At 40.4% G+C, this 24,006-nt stretch overlaps 1 protein-coding gene across 1 annotated transcript in view; it reads right to left on the bottom strand.

The window, feature by feature from the left end:
* The window catches only part of LOC118011693 (transmembrane 9 superfamily member 2-like), a 77,249-nt gene extending 54,401 nt beyond the window's left edge, over nt 1–22,848 (bottom strand). The window contains exons 1-5 of the mRNA XM_035006550.1: nt 22,445–22,848; nt 15,263–15,330; nt 13,832–13,925; nt 10,368–10,495; nt 9,906–10,032 (exon numbers count right to left, since the gene is read on the bottom strand). Coding sequence (XP_034862441.1) covers nt 9,906–10,032; nt 10,368–10,495; nt 13,832–13,925; nt 15,263–15,330; nt 22,445–22,627 — 600 coding nt within the window. The 5' untranslated portion in view covers nt 22,628–22,848. The remainder of the gene's footprint in view (nt 1–9,905; nt 10,033–10,367; nt 10,496–13,831; nt 13,926–15,262; nt 15,331–22,444) is intronic.
* Between the last annotated feature and the right edge of the window lie 1,158 nt (nt 22,849–24,006).

Raw genomic sequence — 24,006 nt, 5'->3', positions numbered from 1 at the left:
TGAATTGTGTAAGACTGATGAATCACAGACCTGTACCCCTGAAGCAAATAATACATTATATGTTAATAAAAAAAAAAAAGATAGTAGGAAGGGAAAAATGAAGGGGGAGGAATCAAAGGGGGAGACGAACCATGAGAGATTATGGACTCCAAAATCTATAAAGAACTTATCAAACTCAACACCCAAAAAACAAAGAACCCAGTTAAGAAATGGGCAGAAGACATGAACAGACATTTCTGCAAAGAAGACATACAAATGGCCAACAGACATGAAAAAAATACTCCACATCACTTGGCATCAGGGAAATACAAATCAAAACCACAATGAGATACCACTTCACACCAGTCAGAATGACTAAAATTAACAAGTCAGGAAACAACAGATGTTGGTGAGGATGCAGAGAAAGGGGAACCCTCCTACACTGTTGGTGGGAATGCAAGCTGGTGCAGCCACTCTGGAAAACAGTATGGAGGTTCCTCAGAAAGTTGAAAATAGAGCTACCCTATGACTCAGCAATTGCACTACTGGGTATTTACCCCAAAGATACAAATGTAGTGATCCAAAGGGGCACATGCACCCCAATATTTATAGCAGCAATGTCCACAATAGCAAAACTATGGAAAGAGCCAAGATGTCCATCAACAGATGAATGGATAAAGAAGATGTGGTCCATATATACAATGGAATATTATGCAGCCATCAAAAATGAAATCTTGCCTTTTGCAACAACGTGGATGCAACTGGAGGGTATTATGCTAAGTGAAATAAGTCAATCAGAGAAAGGCAAGTCATATGATCTCACTGATATGAGGAATTTGAGAAGCAAAACAGAGGATCATAGGGGAAGAGAGGAAAAAAATGAAACAAGATGAAACCAGAGAGGGAGACAAACCATACGAGACTCCTAATCTCCGGAAACAAACTGAGGGTTGCTGGAGTGGAGGGGGGTGGAAGGGATGGGGTGGCTGGGTGATGGACATTGGGGAGGGTATGTACTATGGTGAGCGCTATGAATTGTGTAAGACAGACGAATCACAGACCTGTACCTCTGAAACAAATAATACATTGTATGTTAATAAAAAAAATAAAAATCTTTTTAGGGGCGCCTGGGTGATTCAGTCAGTTAAGTGTCTGACTCTTGGTTTCAGCTCAGATCATGATCTCAGGGTCATGAGATCAGGCCCCACATTGGGCTCTGTGCTCAGTGCAGAGTCTGCTTGTCCCTCTCCCTCTGCTCCTCCCCCAGCTCGTGCTTCCTCACTCAAATAAATAAATAAAATCTTAAAAATATTTTTTAAATTTTTTTAAAAATAAAATAAAATATACTCTCTGGTAGGGGAGGTTGATAATGGAGGAGGCTATGTATATATGGGGGTTGGGGGTATATGAGAACTCTCTGTACATTTCCTCTTAATTTTGCTGTGAACCTAATCCTGCTCTAAAAAATAAAGTCTTTTAAATTAAAAACAAAAACAAAATGTGAGCTGACAAGAAAGTAAGGAACTGCCATGCCAAATCTAAGGGAAAGCAGGAAGCCAGAGAGGTAAGCTGGGTGAGGGAGCACTGATGCTGCTATTGTCCTGAGGACACCTGCTGATCTGGGCAAACTTGAACTTAGGTTTGGGTAGCCTCATGGGATAGGGAGGAGAGACCTCAAGGAGGGCCCTCCCAGGTGAGAAGGCTAACATGAGACCCTCTGCACATTAAGCTGAGACCACTGACCCCTCACAAAACCAATACCCTCAGGGTAAAGATGAGCCAGAAGAAAACCTTCTCCACACAAGCCCCCCATGGACTACAAGGAAGATGGCCTTGATGGTAAACAGAAAAGGGGAGTGGGGGAACTGTCCTGGAACAGTTGTGGCCACGGGCCAGCCCTAACATAGATTTGCAGTGTGGATTCCCATCACCTAAGTGGCCCTAGGAATTTCAAGTTGTGAATTTGCTTTAAGGTGTTCCCAGACTGATATTTCCCAAAGATGTCTGCAGAAGTAAATGAAAATCTTCTCTGGAGGAAACTACTTTGATCCTAGGACTCAAAGAAACTCCACGAATAATTTTTTTTAGAGGCTGAGAGAGAGCGAGAGCAGGATTGGGGGGCAGAGGGAGAGGGAGAATTTTAAGCAGGCTCCACATCCAGTGCAGAGCCCGACATGGGGCTTGATCTCATGACCCTGAGACCATGACCTGAGCTGAAATCAAGTCAGACACCTAACTGACTAAGCCACCCAGGTGCCCCATTAGAAGCAGATTTAAAACTAACTACATAGGGCGCCTGGGTGGCCCAGTCATTAAGCGTTTGCCTCGGCTCAGGTCATGATCCCAGGGTCCTGGGATCAAGCCCTACATCAGGGTCCCTTCTTGGCAGGGAGCCTGTTTCTCCCTCTCCCACTCCCCCTGCTTGTGTTCCTGCTCTCGCTGTGTCTCCCGCTGTCAAATAATTAAATAAAATCTTTGAAAAAATAAAAATAAGTAAAATTTTAACTACATTTACTATACTTAAAGTAAAATACAAGCATGACAGTATGTGCACAAAATAGAAAAGTATAAAATAATGACTTAGCAAATTTGCAAAAGAACAAAATAAAACTTGCAGAAATGAGAAAGCTAATTACTAAAATTAAAAATTCAGTGCCTATGGGGTTTTTTTCAGGATTTTTGAGGTCTGTTTATGGATGAAATAACTTATAAATTGATTATCAGATGCCAAGGCAAAGGGCTTAAAAATGTGAGAACAAAATTTCAATATGTTTGATATAAATGTTATTGTAATAACACATTTTTTTCAAGTTTTTATTTAAATTCTAGTTAGTTAACACACAGTGCAATATTGGTTTCAGGAGCAGAATCTAGTGATTCATCACTTACATACAACACCTGGTGCTCATCACAACATGTGCCCTCAATGCCAATGTTTATAAGAGAAGAAACAAGAAGAAAATTTTAGACTAGAAGATATGCCAGAATGCAGCACACACACAAAAAATGGAAAATACAGAAGGGAGGTTAAGAGCATGGAGGAGAAAATAAAAACATTTAACACAGCTTTAATTGGAGTCTGAAAAGGAAAGAAGAAAGTATCTGACAATGGCTGAGAATTCCAGAACTGATAAGAGGCACCAATCCAGGAAACTAAAAAAAATACAAAAAAGATTAAAAACAAAGCAAAACAAAAGTCTATAACTAGACACATAATCATAAAACTGTATGAGACCCTTTATAGAAAGAGATGACTAATAATTCCATTTTATGGAATCTAAAATGCCACCAATTATAAAACATTCTTTTAGGGATGTCTGGGTGGCACAGTCAGTTAAGCATCTGACTCTTGGTTTCAGCTTGGGTCCTGGTCTCAGGGTTGTGGGATTGAGCCCCGTGTTGGGCTCCATGCTCACAGTAGAGTCTGCTTGGGGCGCCTGGGTGGCTCAGTCATTAAGCATCTGCTTTTGGCTCAGGTCAGGATCCCAGGGTCCTGGGATGGAGCCCCGCATCGGGCTCCCTGCTCCACGGGAAGCCTGCTCCTCCCTCTCCCACACCCCCTGCTTGTGTTCCCTCTCTAGCTGTGTTTCTCTCTGTCAAATAAATAAATAAAATCTTTAAAAAAAAAAAAAAAAGAGTAGAGTCTGCTTGGAGATCTCTCCCCCTCTGCCTCTCCCTCCCCTCCCCACCCCCACTTTCTCTCTCTCAAATAAATAAATCTTTTTAAAAAGCATTATTTTTTGTGCTGTTAGGAAAAAACATTGCCAATTAAACTTTGACAAGCCATCAACTGAAAGGGATACATCCTGATTTCATAAATGTTAAAATATTGGAAAATATGAGTTTTAGAATAAAATGTGGACTATAAAAATAATAAAAAATAATAAACAAAGCATAAAATAACAGAAGTGAGAACAAATGTCTATCAGTAAATGTAAATGGGCTTGACTCACCTATTAAGAGGAAAAGGGCTTTCAGAAGATACCACAAGGTAAAACTCAACATGTTGTATACAAGAGACACATCTAAAACAAAGAGGTTCTGAAAAGGTAAGAAGGGCTGGGCAAAGTTACACTGAGGGAAGGTAGGCAAAAAGAAAGCAAGGGAGTTGGACCTCCTCTTCCTGACATGATGGAATAATGCGAGACCAGATTTATCCTTTCACTTTAAACAACTAAAAAAAAATGGGTAAAATATAGGAAGACAACATTTTTTAGACCTCAGACAACAAAGAACATTAAGAGACTGTTCACTGGGACACCTGGGTGGCTCAGTTGGTTGAGCAACTGACGCTTGGTTTCGGCTCAGGTCATGATCTCGGGGTCCTGGGATCGAGCCCCACATTGCGCTCTGCACTCAGTGGGGAATCTGCTTGGGATTCTCTCTCCCTCTCCCTTTGCCCCTCCTCTCTCTCTCTCGCTCTCAAATGAATAAATAAATCTTTAAAAAAAAGAAACTGATCGCTAAGAGAAAGGCAACAAATAAGCTGAGCCCTGAAATAAAATCTTTTAAAAAAATTGTTTTTCTTTGCAAGGAGGCATTGAATGAAGTGCTGCCAGTAGAGGGTGCTAGACAGACATTACCAGGGAGGAGAATTTTGTTTTCTGGTTGACGGGAGCTCTCACTCCACACTCCCCTATTTCTCCAGTGGACACAACCTCTAAAGAATTAATGGATCCATGTGTCACAACAAAAAGAGAGACAAAAAGACATCAGGGTTGGGGAGGGAGGGAGGGATGAATAGGCAAAAGGCAGAACAAAGATTTGCAGGACAGTGAGACTACTCAGTATGATACCATAACAGTAGATACATGTCATTACACATTTGTCCAAACCTATAAAATGTACAACACCAAGAGTGAACTCTACTGAAAACTATGCTGAGTGATAATGGTGTATGAATGTAGGTTTATCAATTGTGACAAATGTACCACAGTCTGGTGAGCGAAGATGATCATGAGGAAGGCTATGCATATGTGGGGAAAGGGGACCATGGAAAATCTCTGTACCTGCCTCTCAATTTTTCTTTGAGCCTAAAACTGATCTAAATAATAAATCTATTTTGGGGGGGAGCCTGGGTGGTGCAGTTGGTTAAGTGTCCGACTCTTGGTTTCAGCTCAGGTCATGGTCTCAGAGTCATGGGATTGAGCCCCACGTCAGGCTCCACACTCAGCACAGAGTCAGCTTGTCCCTCTCTCTCTACTCCCCCCACTCCCCCCATTCTCTCTTTCTCAAATAAATAAAAATTTTAAAATAATAAATCCATTTGTTAAAAAGGAGACATCATTTGCCTCTTGATGAAAGAACACACCACTACCTTATCTCACCAAAGAGATCAAACTTGAATCTGATCAAGCCACTGGATCCATCTGCCAATTCTCAAGAAATAAAAGAGAACATGCAGCACTATTTGGATGAATGATACAGGGACAGACAAATGGATAAACATGTGATAAATCAAATATTTTAAAATGCTAATTGGGGGCACCTGGCTGGCTCAGTTGGAAGAGCATGCAACTCTTGATCTTGGGGTTGTGAATTCGAGCCCCATGTTGCGTATACAGAGTACTTAAATAAAACTCTAAAAAAATTTTAGAATCTAGGTGCTGGGTATATGAGTGTCTACTATATAATGAATTAAGCTTTTCTGTATTTGAAATTGCTCACAATAAAAGATTTAAAAAAGATATATAGGGGCACCTGGGTGGCTCAGTCGGTTAAGCGTCTGCCTTTGGCTCAGGTCATGATCCCAGGGTCCTGGGATTGAGTCCTGCATCGGGCTCGCAGCTCAGCAGGGAGTCTGCTTCTCCCTCTCCCTCTGTCCCTCGCCCCTGGCTCGTATCTCGCTCTCAAATAAATAAATAAAATCTTAAAAAAAAAAGACATATAAAATGTTCAAGTCTATGGGCGCCTGGGTGGCTCAGTTGGTTAAGCGACTGCCTTCGGCTCGGGTCATGATCCCGGAGTCCCGGGATCGAGTCCCACATCGGGCTCCCTGCTCGGCGGGGAGTCTGCTTCTCCCTCTGACCCTCCTCCCTCTCATGCTGTCTCTCATTCTCTCTCTCGCAAATAAATAAAATCTTAAAAAAAAAACAAAACTATAAAAAAATGAAAGAAAAAAAAAAAGAAAAAATGTTCAAGTCTAAACTACATTGTCTAAAACTAGAAAAGAAACTTAAGGAAGTGATTAGGATAGAAGTTAGGAGAGTGTTTACTTTAGGAAAAGGAAGGACGTTGTAAATGGATAGGGATACACTGATACCTTCTGGGTGGCTGGCCAAATTCTATTTCCTGACTTGCTTGAGGTTTACAAAGGTGTTCCCTTGTAATAATTCATTAAACTTTATATCTGTTCTGTGTGGTTTTCTAGATCTGTATTTCGCAACAAAAAGGCTTTTTTTAAAGTCCATATCCTTTGACTCAGCAATTACCCTTATATGAATTTATCCTAAGGTAATAATTAGACAAGAGTACACAGATGTTTGTACAATAACATTCATTGAGTGCCTACTATGTATTAGACACAGCTCCAAGCACTTTTTAATATTTTATTTATTTATTTGAGAGAGAGAGCAGGAGTGGAGGAGTGGAAGAGTAGAGGGAGTGGAGAGAGTGGGGGGAGGGGTAGAGGTGGGGGAGAAGCAGACTCCCCATTGAGCGTGCGTGGAGTGACTGGGGCTCAATCCCAGGACCCTGGGATCATGACCTGAGCCAAAGTCAGATGCTTAAACAACTGAGCCACCCAGGCGTCCCTCTGAGTACTTTATAAGTAGTATCCTATCTATCCTCACAACAACCCTATGTGGTATATACTACTCTTATTCCCATTTTACAGATGAGACTCAAAGAGACATAAGAATGTTAACATTGTGTATCAACTATACTTCAATTTAAAAAAAAAGAAAACAGGGGCACCTGGGTGGCTCAGTCAGTTAAGCATCTGCCTTCAGCTCAGGTTATGATCCTAGGGTTCTGGGATTGAGCCCCATGTCTGCTTCTCCCTCTCCCTCTGCCCCTCCCCCTGTTCCTATATGCTCTCCCCTCTCTCAATAAATAAAATCTTAAAAAAGGAAGAAAACAGCTATTAAAAATAAAAAATAAATGTTCACTGCAACATTATTAAGTAACAAAAATCGAAAACACCTAATTTTGGTGAAGTGGATAAAAAATTACGTTCCAGGGGCTGGCTCAGTTGGAAGAGCATGTGACTCTTGATCTCAGGGTTGTGAGTTTGAGTGTCACACTGGGTGTAGAGATTACATAAATAAATAAGTAAATACTCAAAAAATATCTTTACAAAAAAATGAAAAAATGGGGCATCTGGCTGGCTCAGTTGGTAGAGCATGCTACTCTTGATCTCAGAGTCATGAATTTGAGCCCCACGTTGGGTGTAGAGATTACTTAAAAATAAACTCATTTTTAAAGATTTATTTATTTATTTTAGAGAGAGAGAGCACACAGCAGGGGGAGGAGCAGAAGGAGAGGAAGAAAATCTTAAGCAGGCTCTGACTCCCTCCTGAGGACAGAGCCTGAGCGGGGCTCAATCTCACCACCCTGAGATCATGACCTGAGTCAAAATCAAGAGTTGGCCACTTAACTGACTGAGCCATCCAGGTGCCCCAGTAAATTAACTTCTAAAAATAAATGGAAATAAAAAGAGAGCCTTTAAAAAATTATGTTCCATCCACACAATGGAATATTATGAAACTACTAAAAAGCATAAACACTTTCTTGTTCTTGTATTCTATCTGTATATGAATAGATAGGTAGGTAGATAGATATTGACCACGGAAAGAAGCCCATTATAAGCTTCTAAAAGAAACAAAGCAGATTACAGAAATATATATACATTTTATAATCCCACTTAGATTAAGAAATGATGTACTCATAAAAAGAATCTATTAAAATTGAGGTGGATTATAGAGAGATTCTCACTTTGTACTCTTTAAACCTCTGGGTTGTATGAGGTTTTTATAAACATGTATCATTTTGCAACCATGGGGGAGGTGAAGGTACATATGTTGATAAAAGTTACTGCTACCCTGGCCAACTGCAGCTCTTTCATTCTATGGGTCCATTTATTCTTCACAGACTTGGCCTTCAAAAATGTGGTCTTTACATCATCCCAAAGAATCCACTTTCATATATGCTATCAAACACAGACTATATTAATCAAAATTTCTCCTATTCATTAACTCCTCTTTTCTGCCACTTCTCCTTTATTTTTTAAGTTTATTTATTTATTTAAGTAATCTCTATATCCAACATGGGGCTTCAACTCATGACCTGAGCCAGCCAGGTGCCCCTCCTCCCTTACTTTAAAAGAATTATCAATTATCAATTAAGCATTTGTTTGTTGCTTCTCCTCCCATATTCCCTACCTAAATGTTTCCTATTGTGAAGAATACATATCACTGGGGATATAGGAGATGATTTTAGGCAGCAGATGAAAAAACAATCTGTACTCTATTTGTACTCTACTTTTGTATCTATATATTTGAAATTGATGAATTAAAAATATAAGTAGTGCACTAAACCTATACTTTCTGGGATATTATAGTTTCTTTTCTAAGTAAACTTAAGTTATGGATTATCAAAAATAGATAATAATGGGGCTCCTAGCTGGCTCAGTTGGTAGAGTATATGACTATTGATCTCGGGGTTGCAAGTTCGAGCCCCACGTTGGGTGTAGAGATTACTTAAAAATAAAAATCTTTAAAAAAAATTGAGGGGCACCTGGCTGACTCAGTCAGAAGAACGTGGACTCTTGATCTAGGAGTCCTGAGTTCAAGCCCCAAGGTAGGTGTAGAGATTACTAAAACTAAATAAACTCAAAAAAAATTTAATAAATAATAATATAGGTGCCTCCGATTTGACCAAAATCACCAAGGTGATGCATAAATGAGTGAAATTTAAGAAGCACTGCCCTTTTATCTGGAAAGAAACAGTTAAGAGTATCATCAGTTAGACAACCAAGCCAGAAACTGGGCAGTCATCCTATATTCTTCCTTCTCCCATCCCCCTTGTCCCCATCGCTGACCCACACTGAGTCGCCACACAGAAAACAGATTAAAGGCGGTGCTGCCCTGGTTGAGCTCTTTCACGGCCATTCAGCCTCTTAGTCATCCTCCATGGCAGCCCTAAGACACTCCTGTTAGTCCAGGGCCCAGCAGGACACTGACTGAGAACCGCAAGGCAGAACAGTGTGGCTGGGACTTCCAAGCTAAAAAGATCTGAGTTGGAGTCCTACTTCTGCCACTTAACCAGCTGTATGTCTCTAGTCATGCCACAGCCTCTCGGAGACTGAGTTTCATCATCTGTAAAATGGCAGCAGTAGATCCTAGCAACAGGGCTGTTCTAAGGATGAAATTAGTCACTGTATAAAGTAATATAACATTGCTCCTGGCACATTAGAGGCAATCGATACAATTTTCCTTACCACTGCACACAGGACCTCCCTCCATGACCTGGCTTCTGCCTACCTCCCATTTTAGCTTCATCTCTAGCTGTTACCACCCAAACCCCAAAACTTATGCCCACAGACATGTTCGACTCCTCACAGTCCCCCAATCATAGCATCCTGTTTCAGGCTTCTAAGCTCTTGATCACACTGATCTCCCTACTAGAAATGCTCACCCACCCATTTATTTCACATATACTTTTTCATACCCTCCATTATATCCTCCTTGTCCCTTAATCTCCTATCATAGGACATTTTAGTGTATTGATTTGTCTACAGGGCTATCTCCTTACTCAGGACTGTGAACTTCTAGAGGATAGAGACCATGTCTACTTGAGTTTGTATTCCCAACACCTAGCCCAAAACCTAGGAGATGGTAGGTGTCCCATTAATGTTTGCTAAGTGATTATAATAGAAAGCAAATTATAAGCAACTTATATTTCTACAGTAAGTTCTCAACACTTACGTGGAGAGCGCAAGCATCTTTCACTATGCCACTTTTGGTAATAAAACATCCTATCGGAAATCCTGGTGTGCAGTACTTTCCATCCTCAATAACGTGACACCATATTACTGGCATATTATCAATAATCCTAAATATAAATATTTTAAAAATAAAAGATTTAAGCATTTCACATGAAGCAATAGCAACATCATCTTGCATATATTTAAGTTCAAATTTTTAATCAAAGTCACAAAAAATAGTATATAATTTCAAATATCTATTAAAACTACTTTTTTTAAAAAACTACTGAAAGGACTTAAAATTTTTAATCAAAGTCACAAAAATAGTATATAATTTCAAGTATTAAAACAACTTTTTTTAAAAAAACTACTTCTGAAAAATAAAATAAAATAAAATAAAAAACTACTTCTGATAGGACTTAAAAAATTAAGTCATGTTATCTCAGTGTTATTTCAAACCTACCAGTGATGTTGATAATTTAGTTGTATTCCTTTCTTCAAAAAAGCCAGCTTTTTCTTGTGGTCCTCATTTTCTCTATCATAGGATTTTACACAAACTTTTTTACATGTTTCTGTCTTGTTAAAAGAAAACTGTTAAGAAAGAAAATAGTAAAAGACTTGACTAAATTTTATAAAAACAAGTATCACAAAATAAGTACTTTACCTTACAGATAAAACTTTTCCTCAGAGACTTCAGTATGCCATCATCCTCAACACTATCTCCTTTGAGTTTCAATTCATACCTGAAATGATTACACTACACACACACACACGCACATGCACACACACACATACACAACATGCTTTCACCACTAAGCAGAAGAATTTGCCTTCTTCAATAACATAGAAGGTAGGATATAACATCCACTGTAGCTTCCTAAAACCACCCTGATATAGAACCCTTCACTTAAAAGTGGTAACAAAATTGATTTTAGTGATAGTCACACAACACTCTGAATATACTAAAAAACATTACATCAGAGGGGCGCCTGGCTGGCTCAGTCAGTTAAGCATCTGCCTTGGGCTCAGTCCATGATCACAGGGTCCTGGGATCTAGTCCTGCATCGGGCTCCTTGCTCAGCGGGGAGTCTGCTTCTCCCTCTGCCCACTCCCTCCCTGCTTGTGCTCTCTCTCAAATAAATAAAAGCTTTAAAAAATAAAAAATAAATAAAAAACATTAAATTGGATACTTCAAGGGGCGCCTGGCTGGCTCAGTCAATACAGCATGCAACGCTTGATCTCCAAGCTGTAAGTTCAAGCCCCATGTTGGGTGTAGAGCTTACTTAAAAAAAAAAATGGACACTTTAAGTGGGTTACTTGGTATGTGAATATCTCTCAATAGAGCTGTTAACAAAAAAGTGTTAATAAAATATTTGATACTTTTAATATGAAACCTCTTATTTACAAAGTCTAGCTATCAGGATAAAGTACCGGTGTTACTAATCAGGAAATAATGAACAAGAATAAACTATGAAAAAGAGTTATAGTTAGCACCTCATATCCTGAAATCATACAAATATTAACCAAAAAGTTCCCCATTGGCAGCTGAGAACACTGTCACCTTTCTTTCTTTCTTTCTTTCTTTCTTTCTTTCTTTCTTTCTTTCTTTCTTTCTTTCTTTTTTCTTATACTGTCATGTTCTTCATTCCAAGGGACAGCATTTCTTGAAAAAGTTCACTTTTCTGTTAGGACAATGGTACTCCACAGAGGTATTTTGTGCAACTCTAATCATCGAAAAGCTAATGCCTGACACACAGACCAAAAAAATAGATCAACAGAGAACCCAGAAATAGATCTATACAACTATGTCCGTGTGATTTTTTTGACAAAGGTGCAAAAGCAATTCAGTGGAGGAAGGACAGTCTTTTCAACAGATAATGCTGAAGTAACTGGACATCTATAGGCCAAAAAGCAAAAACAAAAAAAAAATCCAGTAATTTCAATCCAAATCTCATACCTTATACAAAATAACTCAAAAGAGATCACAGACTTAAATATATAAAGTAATTATAAAAGTGTCAGAAGAAAACATAAAAGAAAATCTTTAAGACCTAAAAGCTATGTCATGTGTCCTTAAACTTGACACCAAAAACACAATCCATAAAAAAGAAATTTGATTATTGGACCTCATAAAAATTAATGTTTGCTCTGTCAAAGACTCTGTTAAGAAGATGAAAACACAGAGGTGCCTGGCTGGCTCAGTTGGTAGAGCACACTATTCTCGATCTCGGAGTCATGAGTTTGAGCCCCGTATTAGGTATAGAGATTATTTAAAAATAAAATCTTTTAAAAAAAAAAAAAAAAGATGATGATGAAAACAAAAGCTACAGACTGGGAAAAAACTATTTGTAAACTACTGTTGCAACAAAGGAATCACACCTAGAATATGTAAGGAATTCTGAAAACTCAATAGTAAAGGAACAAACAATCCAAATAGAAAATGGGTAAAAGAGGAGACAGGGGCTCCTGGGTGGCTCAGTCGGTTGAGCATCCGGCTATTGGTTTCGGCTTAGGTCATGATCTCAGGGTTGGGAGACTGAGCCCCAGGTCAGGCTGCACACTCAGCAAGAAGTCTGAAGATTCTCTCCCTCTGCCTCTCCCCCCATTCTTTCTCCCTCTCCCTCTCACACACACACAAGTGAATGCATGTAAAACTAGTGGAATCTGAATAAGCTCTGTACACTGTACCAGTGTCAGTTCCTGGGTTTTGCTATTGTACTACAGTCATGCAAGATGCTATCATTGGGCAAACTGGGCACAGGGTACATGAGAGCTCCCTGTTCATGGGGTTTTTGTAGCTTCCTGTCTAGCATTATTTCAAAATAAAAAGTCTTGGGGCGCCTGGGTGGCTTAGTCAGTTAAGCATCTGCCTTCGGCTCAGGTCATAATCCCGGGGTCCTGGGATCGTGTCCCACATCAGGTTCCCTGCTCAGTGGAGAGCCTGCTTCTCCCTCTCCCCCTGCCTCTCCCCCTGCTTGTGCTCTGTCTGTCTCTCTCCCAAATGAATAAAATCTTAAAAAATAAATGAATGAATAAAAATCTTTAAAAAAAGTTTTAAAAGAAGTTAATGCCTGATGGTTTCACAAGTGTATACATAAATTAAAATTGAGCAAACTACATACTTTTTTTTAAAAGTTTTAAGTAATCTCTATACCCCACGTGGGGCTTAAACTCACGACCCCGAGACCAAGAGTCGCATGCACCTCCGACTGAGCCAGCCAGCTGCCCCCAAACTATACACTTTCAATATGAGCAGTTTATTGTACTTCAAGTAGATGTCAATGAATTTGGAAAAAAGAAGAAAAAAAGTTAATGCCTTCATAATCATAACTGCTTATGAAAACATCCTTACTCTATACCCATTATCTATTAAGATATTGAAGGCAAAATCAATAAGACAATGACAGTCCAATGACATCTGCTTATTCCACCCTACCCGAAATATGCAGGGACAATAAGGTAAACTTTTTCTTTACTAAGCAAAAATAAAATTTGAAAGGCAAAATCTTTATGTGGAATCACTCCCTACTGCAGATAGTTCAAAGACCACATACTCATGCATTCTTCTGGCAACACCACATCCTATCTCCTTTCTTTTTTCTCTACCTCCTTTTAAAACACTCTTTGGGGCGCCTGGGTGGCTCAGTCATTAGGCGTCTGCCTTCAGCTCAGGTCATAACCCCAGGGTCCTGGGATCAAGCCCCGCATGGAGCCCCCCATTGAGCCCCGCATCGGGCTCCCTGCTCGGCAGGAAGCCTGCTTCTCCCTCTCCCACTCCCCCTGCTTGTGTTCCCTCTCTCGCTATGTCTCTGTCAGATAAATAAAATTTTTAAAAATAAAAAATAAAACAGACTCTTTGCTACAATTTTAAGTAGCCAGTTCTGAGAAGATTCAATTTAAAATAATATTAAATAAGACCTGAATAACCTTATAGGGGGATGATGTTATTCGTTCTCCAAATAGTACTTGGCCGAGATTTTCAGAAGGGTTTTTCTTTCCAGAATCTTGACAGAAGTCAAAGCTAGAGGAGAAGATCAAGTAAGGTAAAAACATATATATACATCTCAGCAAAGAAATACATCTTTGTAATTTGTCAAGCCTCTCCACTGTTAATGGTAGATACTTCTAAAAACATGACCCAGAAGGTGTCTAATTATGATTTATAGACCTCATTATAGATTTCTTTTTAAATTGTTTAACTTCTTATAACTAAGAATTCATTATTTTAAATGCTCATGGTACTGCTCTTGGCTTTTGTAATGTAGGTAATCACAATCTTAAAAAAACTAACAGTTATTTTCAGGGTTAATCTTCAAATTACATAAAATAAGCAAAGAATAGTTTAAAATCTGTACTAATTCTAACCTGAGACATTTAGAAACTGCTGTTATCAGTTCTGATCAAAGGGGAACTTAAACAACAAATTCCCTCCTCAAATACATGCCCACAGATTCACTCACAAATCAAATGGTTACTACATGAAAAGAATTACAACTACCTTTAAGTAAATGTGAATATATAAAATTGAATATAAAATGGCAGACGATAAAATCAATGGTAGGCTTGCATAATATTTTAAATGCTCCTGCTAACACCCTACATTTAAACCTGGTATTTTAATGAAAATTAGATCTGATTTTACTTCTGTTTAATTAGTGGAAATAAAGTAATACCAAAGCGAGCTACAATCATTTTTCTAAAACGTATATCATTTGTTGCTATTCTCAAAATGATTGATCTTAATTTTGATTATGTGATACCAGCTCACTACTGAACTAAGCACTTGGCATCCATTAAAAACCTTAGTAGAGGGGCAGCTGGGTGGCTCAGTCGTTGAGCATCTGCCTTCAGCTCGGGTCATGGTCCCGGGGTCCTGGGATCGAGCCCCGCATCGGGCTCCCTGCTCGGCGGGAGGCCTGCTTCTCCCTCTCCCACTCCCCCTGCTTGTGTTCCCTCTCTCGCTGTGTCTCTCTCTGTCAAATAAATAAAATCTTTTAAAAAAATAAAAATAAAAATAAAAACCTTAGTAGAAACCTCCCTATCCCATGTTTTAAAAATAAACTACAACTCTGCAATGATTTTTTTAAAGTTCAAAATATAGTAACTTTATAATTTGCTTTTCTTAGAAAAATCAAGTATGGCAACTTCCTAAATTTTTAAGCATTTGCCTCACACTGAAAGCTCTCTATTTTAATCATTTTGTTCCTGTTACCTTTATTACAAAATTACCACTGTATTTCTTAATATATCCAGGGCTTTCATCCACTATCTTTAAAAGCTTAAAACACACTTTTAACACAATAATATCATAATTATGATGTAACCGCAATTATATCAGAGATAATACTTATAACTTACGTATTATATTCATAAGGTAGGACAGATTCTTCTGAGTCCAATCTATTTACAAATAGTGCTATTGATGACTACAAAAAGGAAAGAAAACACTCATTAATAATACAAAATAAAACAAGGTAGCACTTGCAAAATACATAATGAAGTAACTGAAAGGTAATTGGGTCTACTGCTCCCATCAATTTATAACTATGCAATTATAAATTTATAACTTAGGACAGTGATAGAAATGTATAACAATACAGTTATAAATTTTTAACACAGTATAGCTATAAATTCATAACATTTCATTTAGGTGGCATCATTGGATTCTCTGAATACATAAATTTTTCAGATATCTCAGCCATTCTTAACCTTTTTTAATTATAGAACCCTTTGAGAATGTGATGAAGGCTATGGCCCCTCTCCTCAAAAAAGCATACATATTCACCAAAGTCTCTGTTCAGGTTTAGGAGGCTTCATAGGGCCCCTGGAGTCCACGGAATCAGGTTAAGAACTTGAGATAATTAAATCTACCTGCATAAGAGCTCTCCTTGTATTATTTTAGCCGTTTTTGTAAGAATCATTCTAAAATACACTTCACTCTTTCCTATCTTAAACAGAACACGGTGATCACAATTCAACCTTCCTTGATGGCTCAGGGTCATTTTGAACATCAATCCTTGAACCAGCTTGGACTCTGTGACATTCTCAGTATCAAACTATGTGAGAATTATTTGCCCCAAAACTACATTGCGATAGATGCTACCCACATCCCTACTACCCACACCTCTCACCCCTACCAAAGAACTTCAACTTCTTTGTGTAGATTTTAGGTTTTTTTTTTTAAAGATTTTATTTATTTATTTATTTGAGAGAGAGAGACTGAGAGAGAGAGAGCACATGAGAGGGGGGAGGGTCGGGAGGGTCAGAGGGAGAAGCAGACTCCCTGCCAAGCAGGGAGCCCGATGCGGGACTCGATCCAGGGACTCCAGGATCATGACCTGAGCCGAAGGCAGTCGCTTAACCAACTGAGCCATCCAGGCGCCCTAGGTCTTTCTTTTCAATTGTCAGTTGTTGAGATGCCTCTTCTCCCTTCTTCCCCACCCCCAATCTGCTAGAGAGCAAGCCCTCAATTTGTGGAATAAATCACAGATTTGTTAAAACTATATCAAAAAGGCTGAGAGCATGAGAGTTAGTGCATGAACATTAGGACATCTATTCTGGCTTTTCACAGAATACTTCTGCTTACTTCCCTGGATCTCAGCTGTGTTGTTGATAATTTACAAGATAGGTTTTTTTTAAGTAGGCTCTATGCCCAGCGTGGAGCACAACACGGGACTTGAACTCACAATCCTGAGATCAAGACCTGAGCTGAGATCAAGAGTCAGACGCCTAATTGACTGAGCCACCCAGGTGCCCAAGATAGGATTTTTAAAACCACTAGAACAGCAGAACTTGGGTAAACACTTTATTCTTGTTCAAAATTCCATAAACTGTTTTTTTAATTGAACATCTGCTATCATCTTTACCACATGGTTAGTTTTGTTTTTTTTTTTTAAAGAGGATGTAGGAAATCATCAAGTTTGGCAACAAATATAAACAACCTTACTCTAACTCTGTAAGAGTATTGTATCTGCACTTAATGAAATCTAATCAGAAATTTAGCAGTAGCAACATATATCAGAGTTTTATAAAGGTGAACAGAGAAAAGTTTCTTTTTCTTTTTTCATTTTTTTTTAAAGATTTTATTTATTCATTTGAGACACAGAGATATATATATAGAGAGAGCATGAGCAGTGGGAGAAGCAGAGGAAGAGGGAGAAGCAGACTCCCCGCTGAGCCAGGAGCCCAACGTGGGGCTCGATCCCAGGACCCTGGGATCATTACCTGAGCCGAAGGCAGACGCTTAACCATCTGAGCCACCCAGGTGCCCCAGAGAAAAGTTTCTAAAAGGACAGCAGATAATTAAGGATAATAGCTCTCATCTAGAATCCCAAAACACAACATATATAAGATTTGAACTATATTTTTAAATGCATATCTGGAGCTTACTATAATTAAAAGAATCTTAATGGTTTCACAAATCAAGTGGAGAAAAGATAAATTCTTCAATAATACTGTTAAGAGAACTGGTCAGCAATCTAGGGGGGAAAAAAGTTAAGCTGGATACTTACCTCATACATTACACCAGGAAATCTCAATCTTATTTGTTAAAATTTAAACCATAAAATTTAAACCATAAAAATAATAGAAGAAACCATGGGAGAATTATTTTATAATCTTGGCTGGCTTGGTTAAGACCTTTCAAAACAGGGCAAAAAAGTCAGAAACCAAAAAAATTTTTGATATATTAGAATAAAAGCCAATTTTTCTAAATGGTGAAAAAACAAAAGCAAAAACAAAACACAATAAGCAAAACCAAAAGACAACTGACAAACTTGGGAAAAGGATGTCACAGACAAGGGACTAGTTTCCTGATTTAAGAGTGTAAATTAATGCAACCTCCATGGAAAGCAATTTGAGGATATCAAAATTGTTAAGTGCATATATTCTTTGACCCAGCAATTCCAGTCCTAGGAATTTATTCTATAGATATTCTCATATGCAACAATGTTTGGTAAGATCAAGAGAATAGAAACAAGCTAAATACATAAATAAGGGACTACGTAAATTAAGTATAGCACATCCTTATAATAGAATGCTATACCATTAAAAAAGAACACGGATGTTCTTTATACAATGATATAAAATGATCTCTAAGCTATATTGTTAAATGATAAAGGCACCTGAAGATGAGAACAGTATGCTCCCATTTGTGTAAAAAAAAAAAAAAAAAAGGCAAAAATGATATAAATACTTATTTGTTCATTTATTCATGAAATCCCTAGCAGGATACATGAGAAACTGATGATATTGGTGCTCTCCAGGGAGGGGTACTATGTGACTAAAAGACCCAGGTAGATGAGACCTTCACAGAGAAAAACCTCTTATCTGTCCATATCCTTGTATATTATTCTAAGTGAGATCATTACAATCAAGGGGATGAACATTTTTGTAGACTTTGATATATATTTCAAATTACTCTCCAAAGGGTTCAAGTTTAACTATTAAACCAATCTACATGCCATCAAAAGGCAGCAAAGAGACAAGTCCAGGAGGACTTGCACAAGAAAAACAGACTGATCCCTTTTATAAGTTAATGTTATGAAAAAAAAAAAAAGCAGGGACTGTGCTTGATTCAAAGAACCATAGACTACAATAAAGAGATGCAATTTGTGGTCCTAGATTGGATTCTGGTTTGGTTATTTCAGGGATAACTAGGGAAATCTGACTATGAACTTGGTAATACATGAGATAAAAATGTATTGATGTGGAAAGATAGAGTTGTTAATAGAAAAGTGCAGGTTATGGAATGGTTAAGCATCTGCCTTCGGCTCAGGCTCAGGTCATGATCACAGGATCCTGGAATCCAGTCCTGCATGGGGCTCCTTGCTAAGCCGGGAGCCTGCTTCTCCCTCTGCCTGCTACTCCCTCTGCTTGTGCTCTCTCTCTCTCACACAAATAAATTTTTAAAATCTTTTTTAAAAAAGGAAAGAAACAAGATATTGATTAAAAAAGAAAGAAAAGTGCAGGTTACAAAATAACATGAATACCACGATTTTATGTCGGTAAAAAATGCATATGGACTTTCATTCATTGCTAGTGGGAATGCAAAATGATATAGCCACTTTGGAAGACAGCTTGGCAGTTTCTTAAAAAACTAAACATACTCTTAGTATACAATCTAGCAATGATACTCCTTCGTATTTTCCTAAAGGAGTTGAAAACATAAGTCTACACGAAAACCTGCACAATGTCTATAGCAGCTTTGCTCATCATTGTGAAAACTTGGAAGCAACCAAGATGCCTTTAGTAGGTGAATATATAAATGAATTGTGGTACATCCAGATAATGGAATATTATTCAAAACTGAAAAGCAATGAACTATTAAGCCATGAAAAGACACCGAGGAACCCTAAATGCATATTACTAAGTGAAAGAAGCAAGTCTGAAAAGTCTACATACTGTAGGATTCCAACTATATGACAGTCTGGAAAAGACAAAACTATCAAGACAGTAGATAGATCAGTGGTTGCCAGGGATTAAGAGAGGGGTGGATGAATAGCAGAGAACATAGAGAATGTATAAGGCAGTGAAATTATTCTATATGATATTATAATGATGGATACATGTCATTACACATTCCTCCAAACTCACAGAATGACCAAGGGTGAAGTGTAATATGAACTATGGGCTTTGGGTGGGAATGATGTGTCAATCTAGGTCCATCAACTGTAAGGAATGTAACACTCTGGTGAGGGATGTCGATGAAGAAAGCTATGCATGTGCGGGAGTAGGGGTATATGGGAACTCTATTTTCTGCTCGATTTTGCTGTGAACCTAAAACTGCTCTAAAAAAATCTAAAAAGTCTATTAAAAATACACATGCGGGTATGAGTATGTGTAGGAAAAAATCTAGAATATATGCTAAGATATCAAGAGTGGTAATTCTCTAGTTATTAGAAATGTTTTTCTTATTTTTTGCCTACCTGCATTTTCTAACCATGTATGATGCATGCTACTGCTTTTGTAATAGCAAAAATTTTAAAACTAAAAAAAAAAAAAAAAAAAAAATCAAGGGGCTGGATGCTACCAAATGAAGTAAGTTTAGAGTGTTAAACCTAAAAATGAGAGACTCACCAAAAGACAGAAGATGAAATCTCAGAATAAAAAGTAGAACACATGTAGGGATGCAATAACAGCCTAAAAAGAAAAGAGCTTATGGAAAAGAAGTTCCAGACATTTGTTATGGTTAAAGATCATGTTTCTTTGCTAGGAAGCCTGATGAAATAGAGAGATCCAGGATGAGGTATTACCAGAGAAAAGGCAGACATAAAAATATTTTGTAAATGCCATTTCTTACATTACATGTGTTTGGCAAGATGTTGGCTCAAAACATTACTATCAAAACTTCACACAGGAAAAGGCAAGTTCCAGGTTTTAAGAGCAAACTTGCTACCCCTAAAACTGGCCTTTAAAAAACCCTGGAACTTTCAAGTTGGTTAAGTCTATAGTTAAACCACACCCAGCACTGTTCTCAACTTCCCAGTGCCTTTGTGGTGCCTTATGCCAGAACGCTCCCCCATCCAATGAGGAGTCCGAAAATTAAGTCTTACTCTTTTTTTTTTATTATTTTTGAGAGAGAGAGAGAGAACATGAGCAGGGGAGAGCAGCAGAGGGAGAGGGAGAAGCAGGCTCCCCACTGAGCAGGGAGCCTGATGCGGGACTGGATCCCAGGACCCTGAGGATCATGACCTGAGCTGAAGGCAGACGCTTAACCGACTGAGCCACCCAGGCGCCCAAGTCTTATTCTTTAATATATTTTGAATTGATTACTTACAAAAAAAAAAAAAACACACCTTTTTTGGACTCAGCTTACAGTTACAGAAACCAAGCTGCTAAAGAAGGGAGTCAGAAAATTATCGGGTGTTGAGGAACACACAGAAGAGGAACTGGGTCAGAAATCTCTGCCCAGGGGCGACTGGCTGCGTCAGTGGGAGGAGCATGCGACTCTTGATTTGGGGGTCTTGAGTTCGAGCCCCAGTTGGGTGTAGAGATGACTTAAATAAACTTTAAAGAAAAAAAAGAGGGGCGCCTGGGTGGCTCAGTTGGTTGAGCGACTGCCTTCGGCTCAGGTCATGATCCTGGAGTCCCGGGATCGAGTCCCGCATCGGGCTCCCTGCTCGGCGGGGAGCCTGCTTCTCCCTCTGACCCTCCCCCCTCTCATGTGCTCTCTTTCTCATTCTCAATCTCTCAAATAAATAAATAAATAATCTTTAAAAAAAAAAAGAAAAGAAAAAAAAGAAATCTCTGCCTAAAGAAAGCTAATAATGACAATAGTTACCATTTATGGAAAGCTTACTAAGCGCCAGGTACAGTTGTCAGTGCTTTTCATTCATTGTCTCATTTTATTCTCACAAGTCTGAGAGGTAAATAAGATCTTGGTGTTTGCAGGTAAAGGGCCCAGGGGAGACAAAAGTGCATTGACAAGAATTAAAGAGGTAAAAAGCAGGAGACCAGAGGAGTGAAGAATGACAGAAAGGAAACATGGTAGGGGTGTATCTAAGACCACAGTGAGGTGGGTGGGGGGACGGATGAAAGAGCTGATGCGGATTAAGCAGCGCACTTGCGATGAGCTCCCGGTCTTTGTATGGAAGTGTTCAATCACTAAATTGTACACCTGAAACTAATTTAACACTGTATGTGCACTGACTGGAATTTAAATAAAAACTAGAAAGAAAAAAAAAAACCACAGTGAGTGTGTGAGTCCTGAAAGGGAGAGAGTACAAGGAGGACAATCGGAAAGGGAGGGAGAGAGGGAGAGGAAAGAGCCAAGGAGGAAGAAGAAAAGGAACTGCGACAGAAAAGGAGGAGCTAAGAAAGGTGGAGGAGCAGCCAATAGGGAGGGAGGAAAGGGAGGGGCTCAGAGGAAGGAGGAACAGAAGGAGCTAAGAAGTGCGGTGGAGAAGCCGCCCAGAAAGGAGGAAGCAAGAGGGCGAGCCCAGAGGGAAGAGAAAGAGGGAGGGGTGGAGTCAGGCAGAAGGGGCGGGACCTAGAGGGGAGAGCGTAACGAAGGGGCGGGGCTAAGGGGAAGAGAGGCGGAAGGGGCGGGGCCAAGACACCGGGGCGGGGCCGAGAGGGAGGGGAGGGGCTGAGAGGGAAGTGGGGAAGGGCGGGGCGGAACTGAGAGGGAGGGGAGGGGCTGAGGGGAAGGGGAGGAGCTGAGACGGAAGTGGGGAAGGGCGGGGCGGAGCGGAGAGGGAGGAGAAGAGGAAAAGCTGAGATGAAAGGGAGGGAGCCAAGAGAAACGGGGGAGGAGGAGGAGCTATGAGGACGGAGGAAGAGCTGAGCGGGAGTTGGACGAACGGAGAGTAAGGGGAGGAGCCAAAAGAGAGGGAAAGAGAATCTGAGAAAAAGAGAGGTCCGGATCCTCCAAGCGCGAGGCTCAGAGATAGAGACGACGAGACACACACCCACAGAGAGGGCTTTGGCATTCTGGGTCGGAGGCAGAAGAGCTCGCGACCGTGGTCTCCCCCAGTGTGCCCCATACCCCTACCCGAAGCCTTCCCCTCACATCTCACTGCCTCTCCCACTGGTCCTCACCTTGCAGGTTGCAGTCTCTCGGGCCGCCTCGCAGAAGTTAACTGGAGCCAACCCGGGGAGGTAGAAGGCCGCGCTGCGGGTGGCGTGAAGCCCCAGGAACAGCCCCAGCAGCCACCTCAGCCCGGGGAGGGCGAGCCTGAGGTGGCAAGGGTTGGTTCCCACGCGGAAACCACGAGTACTCATTTCGGGAGCCCGGCTCAGGGCTCGGGCGAGAGCGAGATCGAACCAGTGGAGGGGAGAAACGGAAATGATAAGAAAGAACCGTGGATGGGGACAAGCCGAGACCGACTGGTGGGACTAGAACTCCGGGGAAAGCCACTTATTCCGACGAGACAGTGGCTTGGAACCCGTTGCTAGGGCGCCAGGCTGCGTTTATGAGCGCGCGCAGTACGCATGCGTGCGGCTCTGCGCGGCGTCTTCCACCTCCCCCCCCCCACCTCTCCCACTCCCCCCATCCCCCACCCGCAGCCTGGCGCTTTCCTGCGGTAGGAGCTTCCTCGCTGAGCGGGGGAGGGGGGCAGGGGAGGTTGGCTGAGAGGTCTCAGCATCGCAACATCACAACTTCACAGGGTGAGGTGTCCTCCCCGAGTTTGCCTCAGTCCCAAAGTAGCAGTGTTACCGCCCCCCCACCATCTTCACTTCTTCCTGCGGGGTGGTGGGACAAGAAGGGGAACGAGGGGGAATTCCGGGGCCAAGCTGTCCAGGATGGTGGGTATTAGGCGCTTGAAATGCCGCCAGTCCAAAATTAATGTTCCGTAAGTGTCAAATGCACACCCAGTATCAGAGACTGCTTGGAAAAAAGAATGCAAACCTCTGCATTTTTTTATTGATTGCATATTGAAATTGTAATATTTTGGGTCAGTTGCGTTAAATAAAACATTGTTAAAATTAATTCACCTGGGCGCCTGGGTGGCTCAGTTGGTTAAGCGACTGCCTTCGGCTCAGGTCATGATCCTGAAGTCCCGGGATCGAGTCCCGCATCGGGCTCCCTGCTCAGCAGGGGGTCTGCTTCTCCCTCTGCCCTCTTCCCTCTCGTGCTGTCTCTCATTCTCTCTCTCAAATAAATAAATAAAATCTTTTTAAAAAATTAATTTCACCTGTTTCTTTTTTTAATGTTTTATTTATTTATTTGACAGAGACACAGCGAGAGAGGGAACACAAGCAGGGGAAGTGGGAGAGGGAGAAGCAGGCTTCCCGCAGAGCATGGAGCCGGATGTGGGGCTCGATCCCAGGACCCTGGGATCATGACCTGAGCCGAAGGCAGACGCTTAATGCCTGAGCCACCCAGGCGCCCCTCGCCTGTTTCTTTTTAAAGTGTGGCTGCTAGGGGCGCCTGGCTGGTTCAGTCCGTAGAGCACCGGCCTCTAGATCTCAGGATCATGAGTTCAAACCCATGTTGGGCGTGGAGCCTACTTTAACATAAATAAGTAAAAACAAAGCGTGGCTACTAGAACGTTTAAAATGACACGTGGCTCGCATTATATTTCTTTTTTTATTCGTTAAAGCAATTTTTAATATAAATAAATTCTGCAAAAATACTACAGCAAAACAAAGCCATGCAG

Source organism: Mirounga leonina, unplaced genomic scaffold (genome assembly GCF_011800145.1).
Source record: "Mirounga leonina isolate KUSES-001 unplaced genomic scaffold, KU_Mleo_1.0 Mir_101664, whole genome shotgun sequence".
Taxonomy (NCBI): Eukaryota; Metazoa; Chordata; class Mammalia; order Carnivora; family Phocidae; genus Mirounga; species Mirounga leonina.
The sequence above is the reverse complement of the archived record's forward strand: the minus strand, read 5'-3'. Positions and strand labels throughout refer to the sequence as shown.